Source organism: Ranitomeya variabilis, chromosome 8, assembly GCF_051348905.1.
Source record: "Ranitomeya variabilis isolate aRanVar5 chromosome 8, aRanVar5.hap1, whole genome shotgun sequence".
NCBI lineage: Eukaryota > Metazoa > Chordata > Amphibia > Anura > Dendrobatidae > Ranitomeya > Ranitomeya variabilis.
In genome coordinates, this window is record NC_135239.1 from 218,860,680 (window position 1) to 218,887,786 (window position 27,107).

General features: G+C 56.1%; 3 protein-coding genes across 5 annotated transcripts in view; 2 read left to right on the top strand and 1 right to left on the bottom strand.

The window, feature by feature from the left end:
* The window catches only part of APEH (acylaminoacyl-peptide hydrolase), a 116,035-nt gene extending 109,268 nt beyond the window's left edge, over nt 1–6,767 (bottom strand). Inside the window, exons 1-8 of the mRNA XM_077277224.1 lie at nt 6,547–6,767; nt 4,411–4,540; nt 4,137–4,263; nt 3,465–3,555; nt 3,321–3,396; nt 3,054–3,199; nt 2,822–2,959; nt 2,660–2,751 (exon numbers count right to left, since the gene is read on the bottom strand). Coding sequence (XP_077133339.1) covers nt 2,660–2,751; nt 2,822–2,959; nt 3,054–3,199; nt 3,321–3,396; nt 3,465–3,555; nt 4,137–4,263; nt 4,411–4,540; nt 6,547–6,561 — 815 coding nt within the window. The 5' untranslated portion in view covers nt 6,562–6,767. The remainder of the gene's footprint in view (nt 1–2,659; nt 2,752–2,821; nt 2,960–3,053; nt 3,200–3,320; nt 3,397–3,464; nt 3,556–4,136; nt 4,264–4,410; nt 4,541–6,546) is intronic.
* Nucleotides 6,768–6,844: 77 nt separating this feature from the next.
* On the top strand, nt 6,845–17,240 carry NICN1 (nicolin 1, tubulin polyglutamylase complex subunit). Of its 3 annotated transcripts, none has more exons than XM_077277228.1 (6): nt 6,845–7,196; nt 8,345–8,470; nt 8,556–8,669; nt 8,996–9,067; nt 15,777–15,881; nt 16,982–17,240. In XM_077277228.1, exons 1-6 carry the CDS (start codon nt 7,074–7,076, stop codon nt 17,021–17,023), a joined length of 582 nt encoding a protein of 193 aa, XP_077133343.1. In that variant the 5' UTR covers nt 6,845–7,073; the 3' UTR covers nt 17,024–17,240. The 3 variants fall into 3 exon arrangements, with proteins under 3 accessions (XP_077133343.1, XP_077133342.1, XP_077133344.1); XM_077277227.1 differs by having other exon boundaries at nt 6,858–7,196; nt 8,294–8,470; XM_077277229.1 differs by having other exon boundaries at nt 6,936–7,196; nt 8,348–8,470.
* Nucleotides 17,241–20,748: 3,508 nt separating this feature from the next.
* AMT (aminomethyltransferase) lies at nt 20,749–26,970 on the top strand. The gene is made up of 9 exons (XM_077277226.1): nt 20,749–20,879; nt 22,274–22,444; nt 22,519–22,599; nt 23,314–23,445; nt 23,514–23,586; nt 23,674–23,819; nt 24,240–24,420; nt 24,494–24,649; nt 26,082–26,970. The coding sequence occupies exons 1-9, from the start codon at nt 20,805–20,807 to the stop codon at nt 26,258–26,260; spliced, it is 1,194 nt and encodes a 397-aa protein (XP_077133341.1). The 5' UTR covers nt 20,749–20,804; the 3' UTR covers nt 26,261–26,970.
* The last annotated feature ends 137 nt before the right edge of the window (nt 26,971–27,107 follow it).

Genomic DNA, 27,107 nt, shown 5'->3' on the forward strand with positions numbered 1-27,107 from the left:
TGGACTCAGATTTTCTAGGTTCTTTGAGGTTCTTAATAAGACTAATACAATACAGAGACTCCATTTTAAATCCAGCAAATTGGCTTAGTGGCCTAGAGGGATGGATTATTTTTGCCATTTTACAGACCTGCATGCAAATTTTGTTGTTTTGCTTATTGTTTTATGTAGCCGTAAAAGCGCTAATATATATATTAAGTAAGCTATTGAATAATGTATGTGTGGAAAAAAAAAATCTAAGGATCGGCCTTCCGTAGTGTATCATAGACCCCGGATAACCACTGCTGACGGGGGAAGTGAGTGTCCACACTGAGGGTGGATGGGAGAAGAAGGTAGAAAGCCCCCTTATGGGTACTAGACCCATGAGACAGGAGCTCCTTTGTGGACATCAACTGACCCTGTGGCAGAGGTTATACCATTTACAAAAGGGGGACATTGATATAGAAGGGTTAATGTTTTGCCTTTAATTGCCTTTAATTGCTAGAATGTGTTTAGAAGTTGTTCTTATGATGCAGTAGTCTTGTAGTCTATGATTCAAGGATTTTATACTTCTTATTTTACATGTTTTCAATAGTCGGAAAACAGCATGTTCTGGGTACGTGGGAAATAAAGTATGACCCTGGGTAACGGTGGGCGCTACATGAGTTACATTTGTTGTAAATGGTATAAAACACTGCCTTGTGGTTGAATATATCAGATAAAGTGACTTTGCTCACAGCACGTGTGCACCTTGCTTTTTCTCCAAGCGCTTATAAATGAAGGGCGTAACCTCCTGATTTGGCCTCACTGGTGATCTGGCATGTCTGACATTGGGTACGACACTCAGGACACCACATGTTGTGACCTTTGTGAGACCTGCAGTTTCAGGGCAGATGTTACTGCTGGTCACACATATAAACCTATACATATTTCACAACACTGATCATAGCAGGGAGACCTGTGTCTTACCTGTCTGTAGCCGGCCGATCTGTTACTGGATGTGGGGGCTGGGACTCAGTACATGGAGTCCCTGGAGTCCGCAGAGTTTAGCCCTGAACTATCCCACAGTCAGAGGTCTGAGCTGATGGGGCGCTCAGCGAGTTCACCGAAGTCTTCACAGGGGAGCCTGGGAGGACACACTCAGCAGCTCACCATGTGGACACTGGTACTAATCCCCCAGTACGGCAGTCTGCATACCGTGTGTCAGCAGAGGTGAAGGCACACATGACGGAACAGGTAGAGAAGATGCTGAACCTCAAGGTGATACAAAAATCCCAGAGAGCCTGGGCCTCGCCTGTGGTTCTTGTCCCAAAAAAGGACCGTACTACCCGGTTCTGTGTAGACTACAGGAAATTAAATGTACTGACTGCATGTGAGGTCTACCCCCTGCCGAGGATAGACGAGCTGTTAGAGCAGCTAGCTAAGGCATCTTACCTCACCATCATGGACCTAAGTAGGGGATACTGGCAGGTACCCCTGACCAGAGAAGCTCAGGAGAGGTCTGCCTTTATAACGCTATTCTGGCTGTTTGAGTTTCTGCTGATGGCCTATCTCACCAAGGTGGCGCGGAACCAGATACGCGCTCGGGAGCTGACCTGTAAGTCAACCCCCATGCACATTCATAAGGAGGGAGGTGTGGTGAAATATGTATAGGTATGAATGTGTGACTAGCAGTAATTTAACATCTGTCCTGAGACTGCAGCTCTGACAGGGTCACAGCATATGTTATCCTGAGAAGCCAGTCTCCTGTCTCCAATCTCACCAGGGGGCCTTGCTAAGGGAAAACGTTTCACACCTTCTGGCTCTTTTGAAGAGAGATGCCAATTACAGCCTGACATTATCTATGAGAAACGTTACACAAAGAGTTTCAGAGGAAATAATATATTCATTGGTGGAGTGGCCATGGTCCAGTCACAAACCAGCAATTATAATATTAACTTGAGAGGCTGGTCTAGAAATTTGACCTCCAGGTTGCCTCTATAAATTAGGCCTACACACAATGTTGTTCACATGTGGGGGCAGCCTGGAAAGCTGATGTGATTCATTCCATATATCTCCCTCCCCCAGGGACATAGAATCAGAATGCAAAGTTCGATATTTCTGTAAGTTTTCTCCCGTTTATTTTCATAACTGTTTTGCATATTTGTATGTCACCTTTTATTCCCATATTTTTATACCTTTTTTACTGTAAGCACTGTACCTTTTCTATTAAAGCTTAAAACTTTAATAAGTCTGAACCTTGTATGCTCTAAAGAATCCATAGCCTTAGAGTGTGTGATCCTGGTGATTGGCACATAGTAGTAGTAGTATTTCCGGGACTCATCGCCCGTGTGTTCGGTGAGTGGTGGCAGCGTGTATGAGCAGATGTGTGGCCTGTCGGTGAGTGGTGGCAGCGTGTATGAGCGGGTGTGTGGCCTGGGTCGGTGTGTGATTTATGCTCCCATTACAGCATAGGACAGAGGTTGAATGCTGGACTAAGAGGAAATGGGGTTGCGCATGCAAGGGTTAACCTAAGTCACGTGCTGAGAAGCGGGTACGAGACAAATTGGTGGCAGTGGTGGGATAGAGATCTAGGGTCAGTAATGTGATTGCGGGGGGGGGCAGTAATGTGATTGCGGGGGGCAGTATTGTGATTGCGGGGGGCAGTAATGTGATTGCCGGGGGCAGCCTCGCAGCATCTTACCTCCGATTGGCGCAGTATTTTAGGCCCAGGTGGTAGGGACTGTGCCACCAGCCCACAAACAGCACGCCCGTGTCGTCCGGTGACCAGAAGGCCTGGGAGGAGGGAGAGCAGCGTCACCTGCAGGCATCAGACGGTATTACGATGGTGGCGGCTAATACTCACCTGACCCGGAGAAACGTCAGCAGGGATTCCCTCCAGCACAGAGATGTTCCCGCTCTCGATGTCCAGCACACACAGCGCCGGGACGCTCTTACCCACCAGACACTCGCCCCAGTCCTCATGGAGAACAAACTGATCTCCCTGCAGAAACAAGAAGGCAGAGCAATGGCCGACACCGACGTGTGATGAGTGGTGTAGATCGCGGGGCACGGTGTAAATCCCGGGGGGCCCTCACCTTCACCGTTTTCTCGGCACCGTCTTCTTCCTCTTCTGTTGTGAGATTTCTGGCATCGAAGAACGACTTGGTTTTCGGTCTCTTCTTCTCAGCGATGTACAGAAGATGTGTCTCCGAGTGCGACCAGGAGAGAGACCCGAACTGCTCTGTAGGGAAAAGATGGGCGAGGTAAACGTCGGGATCCCACCGCGAGGCACCACCCACCAACGCGAGGCACCGCCCACCAGCACACCGCACCCCACCGCGAGGCACCACCACCACACTCACCGTCCTCGTACACCTTCCCGTGTTTCTCCAGCGCTGTCAGGTTGATGCTTTTCACCTTCCGGTTTCTGTCCCACACCTGAAATAAGAAGAGGTGGTGCAGTGACCTCAGAGGCTCCTCCCAAACTCCCCGACTCCGCTCCTCACCTCCAGGAACTGCGCCTCCTCCCCGCTCCGGTTCTTGGTCTCTCGTAGGACGGCCTTCAGCGCTCCCGAGGGCGACTCCCTGCTGAGCAGTCTGGGGGGACACGGAGGGACACAAGTGACCACCACGGTTCAGCATCTGCAGGCTCCATGGTACATCATTATCACCACAGGGGGCGCCGGACCCTGCAATAACCTCCATCCGGTGCCCCCTCTCTGGTGGTCTCTGCCTCTCCCCTCCCTGGCGGTCTCTGCCTCCCCGGCGGTCTCTGCCTCCTCCCTCCCCGGCGGTCTCTGCCTTCCCCTACCCCCGGCGGTCTCTGCCTCCCCCCTCCCCGGCGGTCTATGCCTCCCCCCCTCCCCAGCGGTCTATGCCTCCCCCCCTCCCCAGCGGTCTCCGCCTTCCCCCTCCCCGACAGCCTCTGCCTCCCCGGCAGTCTATGCCTCCCTGGCGGTCTCTGCCTCTCCCCCTCCCCGACAGCCTCTGCCTCCCCGACAGTCTATGCCTCCCCGACAGTCTATGCCTCCCCGGCGGTCTTTGCCTCTCCCCTCCCCGGCGGTCTCCGCCTTCCCCCTCCCCGGCGGTCTCTGCCTCCCCCCTCCCCGGCGGTCTCCGCCTTCCCCCCTCCCCGGCGGTCTCCGCCTTCCCCCTCCCCGGCGGTCTCCGTAACTTACTCTCCTCGGATCTCGCTGCCGTTCCCGCACGCTCCGGCGTACACCACCGTGTTATTATCATGGAAGACGATGTATTGGCGGCAAAACTTCACCAGCTCGTTACGATCCAGATCTCTCTGTGCCCATTCTGCAGGGGAAGAAGCAGGGCTCAGTCTCACGGGGGCCGCACATGACACCCACCGCCGCCGGCCCAGTCATTGCTTATATAGAACACAACCATATATCACAGCTGTACAGACGTCATCACTACTGCGCCCCCCGGAGGCGGACTCACCTGTGTACACGTTGCTGTACTTTCCACCATACTGTGTGGTGACCTCAGGTCCGATGGACGCACTGGACAGAGACGGGAACTGGCAGAGATGGCGGTAGAGCGCCGCCACGTCCTGCGCCTTCTGCATCACCTGGGAAACGGAAGACAAGCTGTGAGAGGAGCCTCGCAGATGGCCAATCAGGAGGAGGAAGAGGGCGGCGGCCAAATCAGGAGGAGGAAGAGGGCAGGCGGCCAAACAGGAGGAGGAAGAGGGAGGGCGGCCAATCAGGAGGAGGAAGAGGGAGGGCGGCCAAATCAGGAGGAGGAAGAGGGAGGGCGGCCAAACAGGAGGAGGAAGAGGGCGGGTGGCCAAACAGGAGGAGGAAGAGGGAGGGCGGCCAAATCAGGAGGAAGAGGGCGGGCGGCCAAACAGGAGGAGGAAGAGGGAGGGCGGCCAAACCAGGAGGAGGAAGAGGGCGGGTGGCCAAACAGGAGGAGGAAGAGGGTGGGCGGCCAATCAGGAGGAGGAAGAGGGAGGGCGGCCAAACAGGAGGAGGAAGAGGGAGGGCTGCCAATCAGGAGGAGGAAGAGGGAGGGCGGCCAAATCAGGAGGAGGAAGAGGGAGGGCGGCCAAATCAGGAGGAGGAAGAGGGTGGGCGGCCAAATCAGGAGGAGGAAGAGGGTGGGCGGCCAAATCAGGAGGAGGAAGAGGGTGGGCGGCCAAATCAGGAGGAGGAAGAGGGTGGGCGGCCAATCAGGAGGAGGAAGAGGGTGGGCGGCTAATCAGGAGGAGGAAGAGGGAGGGCGGCCAAACAGGAGGAGGAAGAGGGCGGGCTGCCAATCAGGAGGAGGAAGAGGGGTCAAACAGGAGGAGGAGGAGGATGGGTGGCCAATCAGGAGGAAGAGGGCGGGCGGCCAAACAGGAGGAGGAAGAGGGCGGGCGGCCAATCAGGAGGAAGAGGGCGGGCGGCCAAACAGGAGGAGGAAGAGGGCGGGCGGCCAAACAGGAGGAGGAAGAGGGCGGGCGGCCAATCAGGAGGAAGAAGGAGGGCGGCCAAATGAGGAAGAGGAAGAGGGAGGGCTGCCAATCAGGAGGAGGAAGAGGGGTCAAACAGGAGGAGGAGGAGGATGGGTGGCCAATCAGCAGGAGGAAGAGGGCGGGCGGCCAATCAGGAGGAGGAAGAGGGAGGGCGGCCAATCAGGAGGAAGAGGGCGGGTGGCCAATCAGGAGGAGGAAGAGGGAGGGCGGCCAAACAGGAGGAGGAAGAGGGTGGGCGGCCAATCAGGAGGAGGAAGAGGGAGGGCGGCCAAACAGGAGGAGGAAGAGGGAGGGCGGCCAAACAGGAGGAGGAAGAGGGCGGGCGGCCAATCAGGAGGAAGAGGGCGGGCGGCCAAACAGGAGGAGGAAGAGGGCGGGCGGCCAATCAGGAGGAGGAAGAGGGTGGGCGGCCAATCAGGAGGAGGAAGAGGGAGGGCGGCCAAACAGGAGGAGGAAGAGGGTGGGCGGCCAATCAGGAGGAGGAAGAGGGAGGGCGGCCAAACAGGAGAAGGAAGAGGGCGGGCGGCCAATCAGGAGGAAGAGGGCGGGCGGCCAAACAGGAGAAGGAAGAGGGCGGGCGGCCAATCAGGAGGAAGAGGGCGGGCGGCCAAACAGGAGGAGGAAGAGGGTGGGCGGCCAATCAGGAGGAGGAAGAGGGAGGGCGGCCAAACAGGAGGAGGAAGAGGGTGGGCGGCCAATCAGGAGGAGGAAGAGGGAGGGCGGCCAAACAGGAGGAGGAAGAGGGTGGGCGGCCAATCAGGAGGAGGAAGAGGGAGGGCGGCCAAACAGGAGAAGGAAGAGGGCGGGCGGCCAATCAGGAGGAAGAAGGAGGGCTGCCAAACTGGAGGAAGAAGAGGGGTCAAAGAGGAGGAGGAGGAGGATGGGAGGCCATGATGGGTGTCACACGGCAGTAGGCGCCGTCCTCCGCAGAGCGCTGGGGAGAAGCACGGGACCGCCGCCGTCACTCCACGGCCTGATACAGTCTCCTCGCTGGGACTTGTAGTCCACTGATGAGGGGCCACATATGGTGGGCGCGCCCGTCCTCCGTGCGTCCTCAGGCAGCGGCTGTATCTCGGCTCCGCATTCACTCTGTGTCCCGGGAACAGAGAGGAACTCACCTGAGACGCCGCCATCAGTGCACACGTCCTGGGGAAGGGGATCGACTGCAGCTGTCACCCCTGCCCCAGATACAGTGGTTTCTCCTGAATTCACTGATTGGTTCTCCCACTGTAGGGGGCGGGGCCACACATGACAGTTTCAGCAGTTTGCGGAGTGCGCGCAGGTCGTAAGTCACGTGACTCGTTTGCCTCTAGCGCCATGACGACACAGACGCTAGGACACGTGACATGTAGCGGCCATGATTTTTGAGGGCACAGTTCTAAGTGATGTCTGTGAAGAGCATCCGGCGCCATATTTGATGAGGGAATGTGCTGCCACAAGGGAGGAGTGACTGCAGCGAGTACACGGGGCGCTGTGTGCAGCTCCGGGGCCAGAGAGAAAGGGGCCACGTGACTGCCGGCCCCCAGGCAGGTGGGATTGTGCGGTGTGAGGAGGAGACACTGTCCGCGCCGGTGAGGTCACGTGACCAGCGGTGTCCTGTCCTCCTGCCTTATCTCTCGGCAGCCGCTGAGCCCGGGTCACCGTCATGGCCCAAGAGGCGGCAGCGTGCACCATCCGGACCCCGGTGCCGCTCCAGGTGGGGGATGGGACGTCCGAGCCGGGGGTCAGCGTCATCGACCTCACCTTCCCTGCCGCGACGCCGCTCAACGTGAGTGTCCACTGTGTCACGTGACCGCGCAGTCCTGCCCCGCCTCCCCTCCCCGCCTCCGCGTCACCCTCCCCGCCTCCGTGTCACCCTCCCCGGCCCCGCCTCCGCGTCACCCTCCCCGGCCCCGCCTCCGCGTCACCCTCCCCAGCCTCGCCTCCGCAGCACTCCGCCCTCCCCGTCCTTTCCTCCCTCTCCACGTCGTCGCTCTGCCCTCCCCGTCCTTTCCTCCCTCTCCACGTCGTCGCTCTGCCCTCCCCGTCCTTTCCTCCCTCTCCGCGTCTTTGCTCTGCCCTCCCCGTCCTTTCCTCCCTCTCCGCGTCGTCGCTCTGCCCTCCCCGTCCTTTCCTCCCTCTCCTCATCGCTCTGCCCTCCCCGTCCTTTCCTCCCTCTCCGCGTCATCACTCTGCCCTCCCCGTCCTTTCCTCCCTCTCCGCGTCTTCGCTCTGCCCTCCCCGTCCTTTCCTCCCTCTCCTCATCGCTCTGCCCTCCCCGTCCTTTCCTCCCTCTCCACGTCGCTCTGCCCTCCCCGTCCTTTCCTCCCTCTCCGCGTCATCGCTCTGCCCTCCCCATCCTTTCCTCCCTCTCCGCTTCGCGCTGCCCTCCCCATCCTTTCCTCCCTCTCCGCTTCGCGCTGCCCTCCCCATCCTTTCCTCCCTCTCCGCTTCGCGCTGCCCTCCCCATCCTTTCCTCCCTCTCCGCTTCGCGCTGCCCTCCCCATCCTTTCCTCCCTCTCCGCTTCGCACTGCCCTCCCCATCCTTTCCTCCCTCTCCGCTTCGCACTGCCCTCCCCATCCTTTCCTCCCTCTCCGCTTCGCTCTGCCCTCCCCATCCTTTCCTCCCTCTCCGCGTCGCTCTGCCCTCTCCGCGTCGCTCTACCCTCCCCATCCTTTCCTCCCTCTCCGCGTTGCTCTGCCCTCCCCGTCCTTTCCTCCCTCTCCGCGTCGCTCTGCCCTCCCCATCCTTTCCTCCCTCTCCGCGTCGCTCTGCCCTCCCCATCCTTTCCTCCCTCTCCGCTTCGCTCTGCCCTCCCCATCCTTTCCTTCCTCTCCGCGTCGCTCTGCCATGTCTCCCGCACTCTATGATTCTCTGTCCTCCAGGAGATTTCCTTCAGGAATTTCTACACCGCTTTCCTCACTGTAAAATTCCAGCAGTTGCGACCGACAGCGACCAAGAAGAGCAGAACATGGCGGACGTGTGTAAGGAACCTGCCCCTCATGCCGGACCCCCACACGGAGGAGGGGTCCCAGGACTACGTGTCTGTGTGCAGACCGCAGGTGATGCTCTGCCTGGATGGGGGCTCTCTGCTGCCTCCGGTGGTCGCTGGTAACCCTGATGGAGTGACGCGCTCTGTCCCCGCAGATGGCGTGTGCCGCAGATAACGTGACGTCCCTGCGCTTCATCCTGCGGCAGCCGTCGCCCGCCTGGCTGTCATTTACCCTGGAAGAATTACGGATCAATCCCCCTGGCCGGCAGGTAAGGGGTCCGCAGCTCAGGAGAGACCCCACATTCCTACTCGCCCCAGCCCAGCAGCTCCCGGAAATTGCAGACTGCTATAACGAGGCGCTGCAGCAGCCGCTCACGCTGTGCCCCCTACAGAAGTCAGAGGTTTCCTAATAGGGCGTCCCGAGTAATGGCGCCACGTGGTGCTGAGTGGCCCCGCCGGCCGTTACTCCTGTGTGGCCCCTGGCTCCGCTGAGGTCCGGCTGTCCTGAGGGGAGGGGACGCTCGGGACCACCCACTGGGAATGCATGGGGAGGTGGGGGGAGTGTCCTAATGCTTATTAACCTCTTCCTTCCCAGAGTCCGCAGAAGCCGTTTTCCTGGTGGTTGTCTCATCTGCCGCCCCGAGAGCATCTGCAGAAGCTGCACAAGGTGATGGCGGACGACGGCGCAGAGACGGGCCTGTATTCTGCACATCGGCACACGAGGGAGCGCGCCAGTACATGGGGGAGCGCGCCAGTACATGGGGGAGCGCGCCAGTACATGGGGGAGCGCGCCAGTACGTGGGGGAGCGCGCCAGTACATGGGGGAGCGCGCCAGTACGTGGGGGAGCGCGCCAGTACATGGGGGAGCGCGCCAGTACATGGGGGAGCGCGCCAGTACGTGGGGGAGCGCGCCAGTACGTGGGGGAGCGCGCCAGTACGTGGGGGAGCGCGCCAGTACATGGGGGAGCGCGCCAGTACATGGGGGAGCGCGCCAGTACATGGGGGAGCGCGCCAGTACGTGGGGGAGCGCGCCAGTATATGGGGGAGCGTGCCAGTATATGGGGGAGCGCGGCAGTACATGGGGGAGCGCAAGTACATGGTGGAGCGCGCTGTTGTGAATTCCGTTCTCGGACTCCCTCCGATGTCCATGCTGCCGATTTAGTTCGTGCCTTTCATTTGGCTCGTCCTGATCGGCCTGGGGGCCCTGGTGAGGGTTCGGTGACCCCTCCTCAAAGGGGGGGTACTGTTGTGAATTCCGTTCTCGGACTCCCTCCTGTGGTCATGAATGGTACTTTGGTTAGTTCTGCTCTTGGACTCCCTCTGGTGGCTTCGAGCGGAACTGCTGGTCACTGAGGTTGGCTTTATCAGCTGCTCTCGTTTATTGCTATTCTGCTTCCCTATTTAACTCCACTCAGATCGTTACTTCATGCCAGCTGTCGTTGTTTCAGTATTGGTTCAGATCTCTCTTGGACTTCTCTGAGGACCTGTCTACTACAGCAGAAGCTAAGTCTTTGCTAGTTCATTTGTTGTTACTGCTTCCTGAATATATTTCTTAGTACTGCTATTTCTAGTCCAGCTTGCTATCATGATATATCCTTGCTAGCTGGAAGCTCTGGGGGTGCAGTGTTGCACCTCCACACCGTGAGTCGGTGTGGGGGTCTTTTTGCATACTCTGCGTGGTTTTGTAGTCTTTTGTGCTGACCGCATAGTTTCCTTTGCTATCCTTTGACTATTTTAGTGAAGTCTGGCCTCCTTTGCTAAAACCTGTTTCATTCCTGTGTTTGTGACTTTCCTGTTAACTCACAGTCAATATTTGTGGGGGGCTGCCTTTACCTTTGGGGAATTTCTCTGAGGCAAGGTAAGGCTTCTATTTCTATCTTTAGGGGTAGTTAGCTCTTAGGCTGTGAAGAGGCGTCTAGGGAGAGTTAGGTACGCTCCACGGCTATTTCTAGTGTGTGTGATAGGAGTAGGGTTTGCGGTCAGCAGAGTTCCCAATTCCCAGAGCTTGTTCCGATTTCTAGTTTACTCATCAGGTCATTCCGGGTGCTCCTAACCACCAGGTCCATAACAGTACAGCTGGCCCACAAAGTGTTAATGCATCTCAATAGAGGGATAAGAAGTTCTGAACCCATTTTTTTTTCTTTGCAGTGTGTTTTGTCTCTCTTTTCCCCTTAATCTCTGGGTCTGTCCTCTAGTGTAGATCATCTCACTGCAAGAGTACAAAGCATTCAAGATTATGTAGTTCAGAATCCGATGTTAGAGCCTAGAATTCCAATTCCTGATTTGTTTTCTGGGGATAGATCTAAGTTTCTGAATTTCAAAAATAATTGTAAACTGTTTCTTGCTTTGAAACCCCGCTCCTCTGGTGATCCCATTCAGCAAGTGAAAATCATTATTTCTTTGTTGCGTGGCGACCCTCAAGACTGGGCATTCTCCCTTGCGCCAGGAGATCCTGCATTGCTTAATGTAGATGCGTTTTTTCTGGCGCTTGGATTGCTTTATGACGAACCGAATTCAGTGGATCAGGCAGAGAAAATCTTGCTAGCTTTGTGTCAGGGTCAGGATGAAGCGGAGATATATTGTCAGAAGTTTAGAAAATGGTCTGTGCTTACTCAATGGAATGAGTGTGCCCTGGCAGCAATTTTTAGAAAGGGTCTTTCTGAAGCCCTTAAGGATGTTATGGTGGGGTTCCCCACGCCCGCTGGTCTGAATGAATCAATGTCCTTGGCCATCCAAATTGATCAGCGTTTGCGCGAGCGCAAAATTGTGCACCATTTGGCGGTGTCCTCTGAGCAGAGGCCTGAGCTTATGCAATGTGATAGAACTTTGACCAGAACTGAACGGCAAGAACACAGGCGTCAGAATGGGCTGTGTTTTTACTATGGTGACTCTTCTCATGCTATCTCTGATTGTCCTAAGCGCACTAAGCGGTTCGCTAGGTCTGTCACCATTGGTACTGTACAGCCTAAATTTCTTTTATCTGTTACTCTGATTTGCTCTTTGTCATCCTACTCGGTTATGGCATTTGTGGATTCAGGCGCTGCCCTGAATTTCATGGACTTGGAGTTTGCCAGGCGCTGTGGTTTTTTCTTGGAGCCTTTACAGTATCCTATTCCATTAAGGGGAATTGATGCCACGCCGTTGGCCAAGAATAAACCTCAGTACTGGACTCAGCTGACCATGTGCATGGCTCCTGCACATCAGGAAGATATTCGCTTTTTGGTGTTGCATAATTTGCATGATGTGGTGGTGTTGGGTTTGCCATGTTGCATAATTTGCATGATGTGGTGGTGTTGGGTTTGCCATGGCTGCAGGTTCATAATCCAGTATTGGATTGGAAATCAATGTCTGTGTCCAGTTGGGGTTGTCAAGGGGTACATGGCGATGTTCCGTTGGTGTCAATTTCTGCTTCCATTCCTTCTGAAGTCCCTGAGTTTTTGTCGGACTACCAGGATGTATTTGATGAGCCCAAATCCAGTGTCCTACCTCCTCATAGGGATTGTGATTGTGCAATTAATTTGATTCCTGGTAGTAAATTTCCTAAGGGCCGACTTTTTAATTTATCTGTGCCAGAGCACGCCGCTATGCGGAGTTATATAAAGGAGTCCTTGGAGAAAGGGCATATCCGCCCGTCGTCGTCACCATTGGGAGCAGGGTTCTTTTTTGTGGCCAAGAAGGATGGTTCTCTGAGACCCTGTATAGATTACCACCTTCTCAATAAAATCACGGTCAAATTTCAGTACCCTTTGCCTCTGCTGTCTGATTTGTTTGCTCGGATTAAGGGGGCTAGTTGGTTCACCAAGATAGACCTTCGAGGGGCGTATAACCTTGTGCGTATTAAACAGGGCGATGAATGGAAAACAGCATTTAATACGCCCGAGGGCCATTTTGAGTACCTGGTGATGCCATTCGGGCTTTCTAATGCTCCATCTGTGTTTCAGTCCTTTATGCATGACATCTTCCGAAAGTACCTGGATAGGTTCATGATTGTATATTTGGATGATATTTTGGTCTTTTCGGATGATTGGGAGTCTCATGTAAAGCAGGTCAGAATGGTATTCCAGGTCCTTCGTGCTAATTCCTTGTTTGTGAAGGGGTCTAAATGTCTCTTTGGAGTTCAGAAGGTTTCCTTTTTGGGCTTCATTTTTTCCCCTTCTACTATCGAGATGGATCCTGTTAAAGTTCAGGCCATTTATGATTGGACTCAGCCTACATCTGTGAAGAGCCTTCAGAAATTCCTGGGCTTTGCTAATTTTTACCGTCACTTCATCGCTAATTTTTCTAGTGTGGTTAAACCTTTGACTGATTTGACCAAGAAAGGTGCTGATGTGGTCAATTGGTCCTCCGCGGCCGTTGAGGCTTTTCAGGAGCTGAAACGTCGTTTTTCTTCGGCCCCTGTGTTGCGTCAGCCAGGTGTTTCGCTCCCTTTTCAGGTCGAGGTTGATGCTTCTGAGATTGGAGCAGGGGCTGTTTTGTCTCAAAGAAGTTCTGATGGCTCTGTGATGAAGCCATGTGCCTTCTTTTCTAGAAAGTTTTCGCCTGCTGAGCGTAATTATGATGTTGGCAATCGGGAGCTGCTGGCTATGAAGTGGGCATTCGAGGAGTGGCGACATTGGCTTGAGGGAGCCAAGCACTGCATGGTGGTCTTGACGGATCACAAAAATCTGACTTATCTCGAGTCTGCCAAGCGGTTAAATCCTAGACAGGCTCGATGGTCGCTGTTTTTCTCCCGTTTCGATTTTGTGGTTTCATACCTTCCGGGTTCTAAGAATGTGAAGGCGGATGCCCTTTCTAGGAGTTTTGTGCCTGATTCTCCGGGAGTCCCTGAGCCGGCTGGTATTCTCAAAGAGGGGGTAATTCTGTCTGCCATCTCCCCTGATTTGCGGCGGGCGCTGCAGGAGTTTCAGGCTGATAGACCTGACCGTTGTCCAGCGGAGAGACTGTTTGTCCCTGATAGATGGACTAGCAGAGTTATTTCTGAGGTTCATTGCTCGGTGTTGGCTGGTCATCCTGGGATTTTTGGTACCAGAGATTTGGTGGCTAGGTCCTTTTGGTGGCCTTCCTTGTCGCGGGATATGCGTTCTTTTGTGCAGTCCTGTGGGACTTGTGCTCGGGCTAAGCCCTGCTGTTCTCGTGCCAGTGGGTTGCTTTTGCCCTTGCCAGTCCCGAAAAGGCCTTGGACGCATATTTCCATGGATTTTATTTCAGATCTTCCTGTCTCTCAAAGGATGTCTGTCATCTGGGTGGTTTGTGATCGCTTTTCTAAGATGGTCCATTTGGTACCCTTGCCTAAATTACCTTCCTCCTCTGATTTGGTGCCATTATTTTTTCAACATGTGGTTCGTTTGCATGGCATTCCGGAGAACATTGTGTCGGACAGAGGTTCCCAGTTTGTCTCTAGGTTTTGGCGGTCCTTTTGTGCTAAGATGGGCATTGATTTATCTTTTTCATCGGCCTTCCATCCTCAGACAAATGGCCAAACCGAACGAACCAATCAGACTTTGGAAACCTATCTGAGATGCTTTGTTTCTGCTGATCAGGATGATTGGGTGGCTTTCTTGCCATTGGCCGAGTTTGCCCTTAATAATCGGGCTAGTTCAGCTACTTTGGTTTCGCCTTTTTTTTGCAATTCTGGTTTTCATCCTCGTTTTTCTTCGGGGCAGGTTGAGCCTTCTGACTGTCCTGGTGTGGATTCTGTGGTGGACAGGTTGCAGCAAATTTGGACTCACGTAGTGGACAATCTGACGTTGTCTCAGGAGGAGGCTCAACGTTTCGCTAACCGCCGTCATTGTGTTGGTCCCCGACTCCGTGTTGGGGATTTGGTTTGGTTGTCTTCTCGTTATGTTCCTAGGAGAAGAAACCTTCATAAGTTTAAGCCTCGTTTCATTGGTCCTTATAAGATTTCTGAAATTCTCAACCCTGTCTCATTTCGTTTGGTCCTTCCAGCTTCTTTTGCCATCCATAATGTGTTCCATAGGTCGTTGTTGCGGAGGTACGTGGCTCCTATGGTTCCCTCCGTTGATCCTCCTGCTCCAGTGTTGGTTGAGGGGGAGTTTGAGTATGTGGTGGAAAAAATTTTGGATTCTCGTATTTCGAGACGGAAGCTTCAGTACCTGGTTAAGTGGAAGGGCTATGGTCAGGAGGATAATTCCTGGGTTGTTGCCTCCGATGTCCATGCTGCCGATTTAGTTCGTGCCTTTCATTTGGCTCGTCCTGATCGCCCTGGGGGCCCTGGTGAGGGTTCGGTGAACCCTCCTCAAAGGGGGGGTACTGTTGTGAATTCCGTTCTCGGACTCCCTCCTGTGGTCATGAATGGTACTTTGGTTGGTTCTGCTCTTGGACTCCCTCTGGTGGCTTCGAGCGGAACTGCTGGTCACTGAGGTTGGCTTTATCAGCTGCTCTCGTTTATTGCTATTCTGCTTCCCTATTTAACTCCACTCAGATCGTTACTTCATGCCAGCTGTCAATGGTTCAGTATTGGTTCAGATCTCTCTTGGACTTCTCTGAGGACCTGTCTACTCCAGCAGAAGCTAAGTCTTTGCTAGTTCATTTGTTGTTACTGCTAATTTCTAGTCCAGCTTGCTATCATGATATTCCCTTGCTAGCTGGAAGCTCTGGGGTGCAGAGTGGCAGCTCCACACCGTGAGTCGGTGTGGGGAGTCTTTTTGCTTACTCTGCGTGGTTTTTTGTAGTCTTTTGTGCTGACCGCATAGTTCCCTTTTCTATCCTCTGACTAGTGAAATCTGGCCTCCTTTGCTAAAACCTGTTTCATTCCTGTGTTTGTGACTTTCCTCTTAACTCACAGTCAATATATGTGGGGGTCTGCCTTTACCTTTGGGGAATTTCTCTGAGGCAAGGTAAGGCTTCTATTTCTATCTTTAGGTGTAGTTAGCTCTTAGGTAGTGAAGACAGAGGCGTCTAGGGAGAGTTAGGTACGCTCCACGGCTATTTCTAGTGTGTGTGATAGGAGTAGGGTTTGCGGTCAGCAGAGTTCCCATTTACCCAGAGCTAGTCCCGATTTTGAATTTACTCATCAGGTCATTCCGGGTGCTCCTAACCACCAGGTCCATAACAGCGCGCCAGTACATGGTGGAGCGCGCTAGTAAATGGGGGATTGTGCCAGTAAATGGGGGAGTGCACCAGTATATGGGAAAGAGTGCCAGTACATGGGGGAGTGCCAGTACATTGGGGAGTGCGCCAGTACATGGGGGAGCGTGCCAGTACACGGAGAGCACATTGGGAGGTGGGGGAGCGTGCCGGGGCCAGGTTGCATGCTGGGCCCTGGGCTGCTGCATTTCTGCATTATTGGGGTCTCCGGGTGCAGGGAGATATCTCGGATTCTGGGGTCCGCTCACTCATGGTCTCCCACATTCCAGGGTCTCCCGGATCCGGAGCACGTGTCCAGTGAGGTGCAGCGGATGTGGGTGCTGACGGAGGTGATGCGCTCCATGCAGAGCACGGCTGCGGTCGGGAGGTTCGATGTGAGTACGGCAGGTGACAGGCATCGCTGCTGCGAGGATCTTCAGAATGGCCGTGTCACGGATCCCCACTCTGGTGTCACTTATTCGTCACGTACCTGCTCTCACACGTGACTTGGGGTTGTGCCTGCAAGGGTTATCTATCTCTCCACTCTCAGTCAGTCCACCATTCAGCCTCTGTCCTATGCTGTAATGGGAGCATAAATCACACACAGACCCAGGCCACGGACCCGCTCATACATGCTTCCACCACTCACCGAACACACGGGCGTTGAGTCCCGGAAATATTACTAATAGTGTCTACCACTCATAAGGCTCACACACCTTAGGCTATGGATTCTTTTAGAATATTCAAGGTTCAACTTGTTAAAGTTTTATACTTTAATACAAAAAGGTTCAGTGCTTACAGTAAAGAAAAAGGTATAAAAATATGATGATAAAAAGACATACAACTTATGCAAAACAGTATAAAAATAAACGAGAAAACTTACAGAAATCATCTAACTGGTAGTCTGCTTGCTGCTCCCTGGGGGGGTGAATGGAGTTGGTGGAACACATCAGCTTCGGCTGCCCTCACATGTGTACACGATTCTAGGTATACAGGTCTAATTTGTAGCTTTGGTCTGGAGGTCAGGTTTCAAGAACAGCCCCTCAAGTTAATATCATAATTGCTTGTTTTTTGATTGGACCACGGCCGCGCTCCCCAATGAATATATTATTTTCTCTTGAGATCCTTTGTGTAACAGCTGTCACAGAGATACTATCAGGCCGTAATTAACATCTCTCTTCCAAGAGCTAGGAGGTGTCAAATGTTCCCTTTCTTCTTGGCTTCCAGGAGGACCCCCTGGTGAGATTGGAGACAGAAGTCTACTTGTCCCAGGAAAATACATATTAACTCCTGGGTGGGAACCTGCAGCCTTCAGGACAGATGTTCCTAGTCACACAATACCTATACATGGGTCACTGCACATATATATATATATATACACACATACTTCACCACAGGCGGATAGGGGGGATTGCCCTTAGCAACCAGTAGGGGCTGAGACAGGAGAGGCTGGTTGCTATGGATGGCTCCATCACTTTTCTCTTTGTCTCCGCAGGTGGAAGGATGTTACGATATAAACCTGCTCTCCTACACGTGACACTGCGGGGATCCGCACCTCGTCTCCTGCCTCATCTGGGGGTCACGCCTGTGCTCTGCAACTACAGAATACGGGGTCTGCTCGGCCCCCCAGTGCGTCACCGGGGTCCCCACACTTCACTTCGTCCTAATTGTGGCTGTGCATGTAATAGTGGCCCCCTCCCCCCGCGCCCACCCCCCCCACTGAGGATTCACCAGAAATAAATCTAATGATACCGGCTGCGTCTTGTGTGATATTATTAGGAGGTGAAGAGGCGGCGCCCCCTGGAGGGAAGAGCAGAGAAGACACGGAGGGGCCTGTGCAGGGGCGGGGGAGGAGCGTAACTGGGGGCAGCAGCGGGGGAGGACCGTAACCGGGGGCAGCAGCGGGGGAGGAGCGTAACCGTGGGCATATAGACTAGTAGAAATTATAGGGGGAGGAGCCTGTACTGATAATAGGGGGAGGAGCCTGTACTGATTATAGGGAGGAGGAACCTGCACTGATTATAGGGGGAGGAGCCTGCACTGATTATAGGGAGGAGCCTGTACTGATTATAGGGGGAGGAGCCTGCACTGATTATAGGGGGAGGAGCCTGTACTGATTATAGGGAGGAGGAACCTGCACTGATTATAGGGGGAGGAGCCTGCACTGATTATAGGGGGAGGAGCCTGTACTGATTATAGGGGGAGGAGCCTGTACTGATTATAGGGAGGAGGGGCCTGTACTGATTATAGGGAGGAGGAACCTGCACTGATTATAGGGAGGAGCCTGTACTGATTATAGGGGGAGGAACCTGCACTGATTATAGGGGGAGGAGCCTGCACTGATTATAGGGAGGAGGAGCCTGTACTGATTATAGGGGGAGGAGCCTGCACTGATTATAGGGGGAGGAGCCTGCACTGATTATAGGGGGAGGAGCCTGCACTGATTATAGGGAGGAGGAGCCTGTACTGATTATAGGGGGAGGAGCCTGCACTGATTATAGGGGGAGGAGCCTGCACTGATTATAGGGGGAGGAGCCTGCACTGATTATAGGGGGAGGAGCCTGTACTGATTATAGGGGGAGGAGCCTGTACTGATTATAGGGAGGAGCCTGTACTGTTTATAGGGGGAGGAGCCAGTACTGATTATGGGGGAGGCGCCTGTACTGTTTATAGGGGGAGGAGCCTGTACTGATTATGGGGGAGGAGCCAGTACTGATTATAGGGGGAGGAGGCTGTACTGATTATAGGGAGAGGAGCCTGTACTGATTATAGGGAGGAGGAGCCTGTACTGATTATAGGGAGGAGGGGCCTGTACTGATTATAGGGAGGAGGGGCCTGTACTGATTATAGGGGGAGGAGCCTGTATTGATTATAGGGAGGAGGAACCTGCACTGATTATAGGGAGGAGCCTGTACTGATTATAGGGAGGAGGGGCCTGTACTGATTATAGGGAGGAGGGGCCTGTACTGATTATAGGGGGAGGAGCCTGTATTGATTATAGGGGGAGGAGCCTGTACTGATTATAGGGAGGAGGAACCTGCACTGATTATAGGGGGAGGAGCCTGCACTGATTATAGGGAGGGGCCTGTACTGATTATAGGGAGGAGGGGCCTGTACTGATTATAGGGGGAGGGGCCTGTATTGATTATAGGGGGAGGAGCCTGTACTGATTATAGGGAGGAGGAGCCTGTACTGATTATAGGGAGGAGGGGCCTGTACTGATTATAGGGGGAGGAGCCTGTACTGATTATAGGGAGGAGGAGCCTGTACTGATTATAGGGAGGAGGAACCTGCACTGATTATAGGGGAGGAGCCTGTACTGATTATAGGGAGGAGCCTGCACTGATTATAGGGAGGAGCCTGTACTGATTATAGGGAGGAGGAGCCTGTACTGATTATAGGGAGGAGGAACCTGCACTGATTATAGGGGGAGGAGCCTGTACTGATTATAGGGAGGAGCCTGTACTGATTATAGGGAGGAGGGGCCTGTACTGATTATAGGGAGGAGGGGCCTGTACTGATTATAGGGGGAGGAGCCTGTACTGATTATAGGGAGGAGGAGCCTGTACTGATTATAGGGAGGAGGAACCTGTACTGATTATAGGGGAGGAGCCTGTACTGATTATAGGGAGGAGCCTGCACTGATTATAGGGAGGAGCCTGTACTGATTATAGGGAGGAGGAACGTGCACTGATTATAGGGGGAGGAGCCTGCACTGATTATAGGGAGGAGCCTGTACTGATTATAGGGGGAGGAGCCTGTACTGATTATAGGGAGGAGGAGCCTGCAATGATTATAGGGAGGAGCCTGTACTGATTATAGGGAGGAGGAGCCTGTACTGATTATGGGGGAGGCGCCTGTACTGTTTATAGGGGGAGGAGCCAGTACTGATTATGGGGGAGGAGCCAGTACTGATTATAGGGGGAGGAGGCTGTACTGATTATAGGGAGAGGAGCCTGTACTGATTATAGGGAGGAGCCTGTACTGATTATAGGGAGGAGCCTGTACTGATTATAGGGGGAGGGGCCTGTACTGATTATAGGGGGAGGAGCCTGTACTGATTATAGGGGGAGGAGCCTGTAGTGATTATAGGGAGAGGAGCCTGTACTGATTATAGGGAGGAGCCTGTACTGATTATAGGGGGAGGGGCCTGTACTGATTATAGGGGAGGGGCCTGTACTGATTATAGGGGGAGGAGCCTGTACTGATTATAGGGGGAGGAGCCTGTACTGATTATAGGGAGGAGCCTGTATTGATTATAGGGGGAGGAACCTGTACTGATTATAGGGAGGAGCCTGTACTGATTATAGGGGGAGGAGCCTGTACTGATTATAGGAGGAGGAGCCTGTACTGATTATAGGGGGAGGAGCCTGTACTGATTATAGGGAGGAGCCTGTACTGATTATAGGGAGGAGCCTGTACTGATTATAGGGGAGGAGCCTGTACTGATTATAGGGGGAGGAGCCTGTATTGATTATAGGAGGAGCCTGTACTGATTATAGGGGGAGGAGCCTGTACTGATTATAGGGAGGAGCCTGTACTGATTATAGGGAGGAGGGGCCTGTACTGATTATAGGGAGGAGGGGCCTGTACTGATTATAGGGAGGAGGGGCCTGTACTGATTATAGGGAGGAGGAACCTGCACTGATTATAGGGAGGAGGGGCCTGTACTGAATATGGGGGAGGAGCCTGTACTGATTATGGGGGAGGAGCCTGTACTGATTATAGGGAGGAGGGGCCTGTACTGATTATAGGGAGGAGGAACCTGTACTGATTATAGGGAGGGGCCTGTACTGATTATAGGGGGAGGAGCCTGTACTGATTATAGGGCGGAGCCTGTACTGATTATAGGGAGGGGCCTGTACTGATTATAGGGGGAGGGGCCTGTCCTGCTTATAGGGGGAGGGGCCTGTCCTGCTTATAGGGGGAGGAGCCTGTACTGATTATAGGGGGAGGGACCTGTACTGATTATAGGGGGAGCCCGTTTTGTGCTGTGTAACCTCAGCTGTGGTGGTCTCTGAGGCTGCAGACCCCTCCCCTGAGGACCCGGTTATTCCTCCAGTCCGGCAGATGATCTCATGTCGGGGCTCAGTAATGGTTTGTTCCGTCCGAGACTCTTTATGAACCGTCCAGAAAACATAAACCTGCAGCTCGGACCCCGGAGTGACCATTACGGCAGGTGACAATTCCACGCATGCGCAGCTCACTGTAGCTCATTGGCTTTTGACTGGGGTGCGTGTTCTTCGCATGCGCACTGGGTGATGGAGGCGTGGTCTTGGCGCAGACGGCGGCTCTGGTGGTGGCTGTGTGCGGACGGAATGCGCTGGCTGCGGGCGATCACTGCGCGGCTCCGGAGCCCCGGGGGGCAGGAGCGGAGCTACAGCGGGGGCCAGGTACCGGGGACATGGAGGGGACGGGGCCGGTCAGTCAGCAGAGCACCGATCGGGAGGATGTCACCTGTGAGGGCGCAGTGTCTGCCCGATCCTCAGGTCCGAAGCTCTGGGGGCGGGGTCAGGACGGGGGCGGGGCGCGGTCGCTCTGGGGACGGGGCGCGGCCGCTCTGGGGGCGGGGCGCGGCCGCTCTGGGGGCGGGGCGCGGCCGCTCTGGGGGCGGGGCGCGGTCGCTCTGGGGGCGGGGCGCGGTCGCTCTGGGGACGGGCTCTGGGGGCGGGGCACGGTCGCTCTGGGGGCGGGGCGCGGTCGCTCTGGGGACGGGGCGCGGTCGCTCTGGGGACGGGGCGCGGTCGCTCTGGGGACGGGGCGCGGTCGCTCTGGGGACGGGGCGCGGTCGCTCTGGGGGCGGGGCGCGGTCGCTCTGGGGGCGGGGCGCGGCCGCTCTGGGGGCGGGGCGCGGTCGCTCTGGGGGCGGGGCGCGGCCGCTCTGGGGGCGGGGCGCGGTCGCTCTGGGGGCGGGGCGCGGTCGCTCTGCCCCCACCCCCCGGACACGCGGGCGATGACTCCCGGACTATCGGCGCTGTCAGCACTATCAGTACTGGTCCTGCCTGCCGCTCACACTGATCTCCCCCTCAGGAGGCTGCTGACGTTTAACCCCTTGGTGACGGGGCCCAGTGTGAGTCATGTGACCGGTGTCACTTTGGGGCGCTTTACGTCGGTACATTTCGGTCGTTCTGTTTTGTGGCTTCTATACTTGGATTCTTTCTTGCTGCAGATGATCCCGGCACAGAACCCGAGTAACTTCCCTCCTGTCGCTTTACATCTGTTGCTCTTTTATTTATTAGCATTTTAGGAGGTTTAAAAATGAGCAGGAATTTTTCATTTTTTTCAAGGAAATTTACACAATAATTTTTTTAGTGACGTTTATAGGTGTGAAGTGACTTTGGGGGTCCTATATGTAGGGAAACCCCCAAAAGTGACAGCATTTTAAAAGCAGCACCCCGTGACACATTGACAACTGCGGTCAGGTAGCTTATTAACCCTTCGGGGGATTTCCAGGAGTTAATACAAAGAGATGTCGGTGACTTCTGCTCCGGCCGCTCCATGAGTGACATCAGGACCCCACAGTCAGGACCTCAGGGGGCCGATAAATAGGGGGCCCCCGCACTGTTAACCCTTTGTATGGTGTAGTCACTATTGGCAGCAGCATCTAGGGGGTGACACAGATGTGTGCGGGGCCAGCATACATTATGGGGAGCATAGTCTCTCACACCCCAGGTCAGTAAGGAGACCTTGGCGGCCATTACGGGGTCCGAGCCCCTCGCGTTCATACTCTGGATCCCGGCTATTTCACCAATGAATCCATTATCTATACCGCTGTCTCCTCCCGCAGGGAGCGGGGCCCCGCCGCACCGCCCTCTACGACTTTCACCGCGCCCATGGCGGGAGGATGGTGGAGTTCTCGGGCTGGAGCCTCCCGGTGCAGTACGTGGACGGTCACGTGGCCTCGCACCTGCACACCCGCCACCGCTGCTCGCTGTTCGACGTCTCTCACATGCTCCAGGTAATCACAGCAATGATAACGGGCAGCCGGCGCCGGTAACATCCACCGACTCACCGCACGTCTCCGCCTCACAGACCCGGATCCATGGAAAGGATCGTATCGCCTTCATAGAAAGCCTCGTAGTCGGTGACATCGCGGAACTGAAGCCAAACCAGGCAAGTGATGTCACCAGCAGGGGCGGGGCTGACCACCTCACATCAGTGATGTCACCAGCAGGGGCAGGGCTGACCACCTCACATCAGTGATGTCACCAGCAGGGGCAGGGCTGACCACCTCACATCAGTGATGTCACCAGCAGGGGCAGGGCTGACCACCTCACATCAGTGATGTCACCAGCAGGGGCAGGGCTGACCACCTCACATCAGTGATGTCACCAGCAGGGGCAGGACTGACCACCTCTCTCACATCAGTGATGTCACCAGCAGGGGCAGGACTGACCACCTCTCTCACATCAGTGATGTCACCAGCAGGGGCGGAGCTGACCACCTCTCACACATCTGTGATGTCACCAGCAGGGAGCAGGGCTGACCACTTCACATCAGTGTTGTCACCAGCAGGGGCAGGGCTGACCACCTCTCTCACATCAGTGATGTCACCAGCAGGGGCAGGACTGACCACCTCTCTCACATCAGTGATGTCACCAGCAGGGGCGGAGCTGACCACCTCTCACACATCTGTGATGTCACCAGCAGGGGGCAGGGCTGACCACTTCACATCAGTGTTGTCACCAGCAGGGGCAGGGCTGACCACCTCACATCAGTGATGTCACCAGCAGGGGGCGGGGCTGACCACCTCACATCAGTGATGTCATCTGACAACCCCTCCTCCTGGGTCGGTTGTCAGGATGCTGATCCGTGGCCTCTCTGCAGGGGTCGCTGTCGCTCCTCACTAATGATGACGGGGGGATCATTGATGACCTGATCGTGAATAACGCCTCGGACGGTTTCATCTATGTTGTGTCCAATGCCGGCTGTGCTGAGAAGGACTCCGCCCACATGCAGGTAATGGCCTCCATCTTGGTGGTGGCAGCCTCGCTGCCAGGACCCTCACCTGTCTCTGCCTCCACCAGAACAAGCTGCAGGATTTCCGTGGCCGGGACGTGGCGCTGGAGCCCGTGGACTGCGCTCTGCTGGCTCTCCAAGGTGAGGCTTCGCTGCGCGGCCGCCATGATGTGCTGAGGAGACCCCGCCGGCTCCAGCGCCTGATGACAGTTCGATCTTTGTCTCCAGGACCCTCCACGGCTGACGTCCTCCGGGCCGGACTGAGCGACGACCTCTCCCGGCTGACCTTCATGAGCGGCGTCACCACCACGGTGTTCGGGATCGCTGGCTGCAGAGTGACCCGGTGCGGGTACACGGGGGAGGACGGGGTGGAGGTAGGTGGGCCGGACCCCCAGCAGCCCCATGTCAGGAGCGCAGCCCCATGTCAGGAGCGCAGCCCCATGTCAGGAGCGCAGCCCCATGTCAGGAGCGCAGCCCCATGTCAGGAGCGCAGCCCCATGTCAGGAGCGCAGCCCCATGTCAGGAGCGCAGCCCCATGTCAGGAGCGCAGCCCCATGTCAGGAGCGCAGCCCCATGTCAGGAGCGCAGCCCCATGTCAGGAGCGCAGCCCCATGTCAGGAGCGCAGCCCCATGTCAGGAGCGCAGCCCCATGTCAGGAGCGCAGCCCCATGTCAGGAGCGCAGCCCCATGTCAGGAGCGCAGCCCCATGTCAGGAGCGCAGCCCCATGTCAGGAGCGCAGCCCCATGTCAGGAGCGCAGCATGCGGCCCATCATGGCCTCCCATGTCTCCGCAGATCTCGGTGCCCGGTGACAGAGCGGTGGAGTTGGCGGAGAGGCTCCTACAGAGCGCGGAGGTGAAGCTGGCGGGTCTGGCTGCCCGGGACAGTCTACGCCTGGAGGCCGGCCTGTGCCTGTATGGCAATGACATTGATGAGACCACCAGCCCGGTGGAGGCGAGTCTGGTGTGGACGATCGGTGGGTGAGGGCCCAGCAGTGTTGTCATAGGGATGTGAGCCGACCACAGTGTAATGATCACCTACTCTCCTAGGGAAACGCCGCAGAGCCGCCATGGATTTCCCCGGAGCCTCCATCATTGTGCCCCAGATTAAAGGAAGGGTGGCACGGAAACGTGTGGGGCTGACGTCCACTGGGCCTCCGGCCCGCCAGCACACGCCGATCCTGAACCTGGAGGGGCGCATCATTGGTGAGTGCCTGTGAGGGCGTCATCAGCGACGGTGCTGCCGGGGGCAAGTGCCAGGTGAATGGGCGGGTGTCGGCAGCACGTGCCGGCGAGGCAGGGGAGGGAGGGAGGTTAGTTGTCAGTGCTGGCAGGTGGGGAGGAGGAGGGTGTCTGCGGTCAGTGCCGGCAGGTGAGGACGAGGAGGGTGGGTGTGTGCGGTCGGGGGAGGAGGAGGGTTGGGTGTCTGCGGTCAGTGTCGGGGGTGGGTGTCTGCGGTCAGTGTCGGGGGAGGAGGGTGGTTGGTGTGTGCGGTCAGTGCTGGCAGGTGAGGACGAGGAGGGTGGGTGTGTGCGGTCAGTGCCGGGGGAAGGGGAGGATGAGGAGGGTGGGTGTGGGCGGTCAGTGCCGGCAGGTGAGGACGAGGAGGGTGGGTGTGTGCGGTCAGTGCCAGCGGGTGAGGACGAGGAGGGTGGGTGTGTGCGGTCAGTGCCGGCAGGTGAGGACGAGGAGGGTGGGTGTGTGCGGTCAGTGCCAGCGGGTGAGGACGAGGAGGGTGGGTGTGTGCGGTCAGTGCCGGCAGGTGAGGACGAGGAGGGTGGGTGTGTGCGGTCAGTGCCGGGGGAAGTGGAGGACGAGGAGGGTGGGTGTGTGCGGTCAGTGCTGGCAGGTGGGGACGAGAAGGGTGGGTGTCTGCGGTCAGTGCCGGGGGAAGGGGAGGATGAGGAGGGTGGGTGTGGGCGGTCAGTGCCGGCAGGTGAGGACGAGGAGGGTGGGTGTGTGCGGTCAGTGCCAGCGGGTGAGGACGAGGAGGGTGGGTGTGTGCGGTCAGTGCCGGCAGGTGAGGACGAGGAGGGTGGGTGTGTGCGGTCAGTGCCAGCGGGTGAGGACGAGGAGGGTGGGTGTGTGCGGTCAGTGCCGGCAGGTGAGGACGAGGAGGGTGGGTGTGTGCGGTCAGTGCCGGGGGAAGTGGAGGACGAGGAGGGTGGGTGTGTGCGGTCAGTGCTGGCAGGTGGGGACGAGGAGGGTGGGTGTCTGTGGTCAGTGCCGGCGGGCGGGGAGGAGGTCTGCGGTCAGTGCCAGCAGGTGGGGACAAGGAGGGTAGGTGTGTGCGGTCGGGGGAGAAGGGTGGGTGTCTGCGGTCAGTGTTGGGGGAGGAGGAGGAGGGTGTCTGCGGTCAGTGTTGGGGGAGGAGGAGGAGGGTGTCTGCGGTCAGTGTCGGGGGAGGAGGAGAGTTCACTCGTTCTGGGGTTTCCAGCCGGACCCTGCGTCTCTTATGTCCAGGACTTCGGTGTCTGCCCGGCTGCGGTCACTGTTACAGCCGGTATCGGCAGGTCCTGTGTGCGCGGCGCTGCCCGAGGGTCAGAGATCGGCACTGGGCAGAACAGGCGCGATGTCGGCAGCGACCACCCTGTAAGTTCATAGTTGGACGACCTCGTTAACCATTTCCCTTCTGCAGGTGAAGTGACCAGCGGCTGCCCCTCCCCCTCCTTACGGGTGAACGTGGCAATGGGATACGTGGAGCCGGAGTTCACCAAACTGGGAACAGCGCTGCGCCTGGACGTCCGGAAAAAAATGGTGGACGGTGCAACCTGCAAAATGCCATTCCTGCCGTCCAAATATTATAATATAAAGTAACACCCCGAATAGCGGGACGCCTGCCCCAATAGCGGGAAACCCCCCCAAAGAGCGGGACCCCCGCCCCAATAGCGGGAATCCCCCCAAATAGAAGGACCCCCTCCCTGAATAGCGGGACCTCCATGACCCCCACCCCCTGACTGTGGCCCTGCTGTTCTCGGGCCCTGCTGCTCAGGTGTTACTTCTCAGGGACTGTACAGTGCCAAGTATTGTCAGCCATTCCAGGGGCCCCGGGCCCCACACTGTAGGACTATGACCACTAGTCGCTGTAGATAATGAGAACAATGACCAAGGGACTGCCACGCGTGGCCCGCCAGAAACCAATCACCACTTGCATTAGAGAATGAGGCCAGCGTGCTGATTGGATGCTGTGGGCGCCGCCCTCACTTCAGCTCCTCCCCGTTTGCTGCCACAGCTGCAGATCCGCTCCCCTGTATCGGTGCAGGTCGGGCCGATGCCCCTGCGGGGGCCGGGTGCAGGGAGTGGCGCTTCATCCCGCCCTCGCTCCTATCCACATTTGGCGTTATTCTCATTTTAAGCCCGAAAGTGAAATCTGCGTCAAATACTAAGCCTCAAACTGTGTGAATAAGCCGAGCGCCAGTATTATTGCCCCTCCCCCACACATGACCGTGGCGGGGGATTGGGGCTTCTCTTACATGGGGCTGCCACTAGGAGCTGTGAACACTAACAATAAAATCCGACTCCCGGAATCCCGGCTGCGTCTTCATGATGTTATCACTGGAGGGGGAGGGGCCAGGATAGACCCTCCTATCGAGAGGGCGGAGTGTAGTGAGGCCCCACCCCATAATCTATAGAATGCATTCTACACCAGAGCTGCGCTCACTCT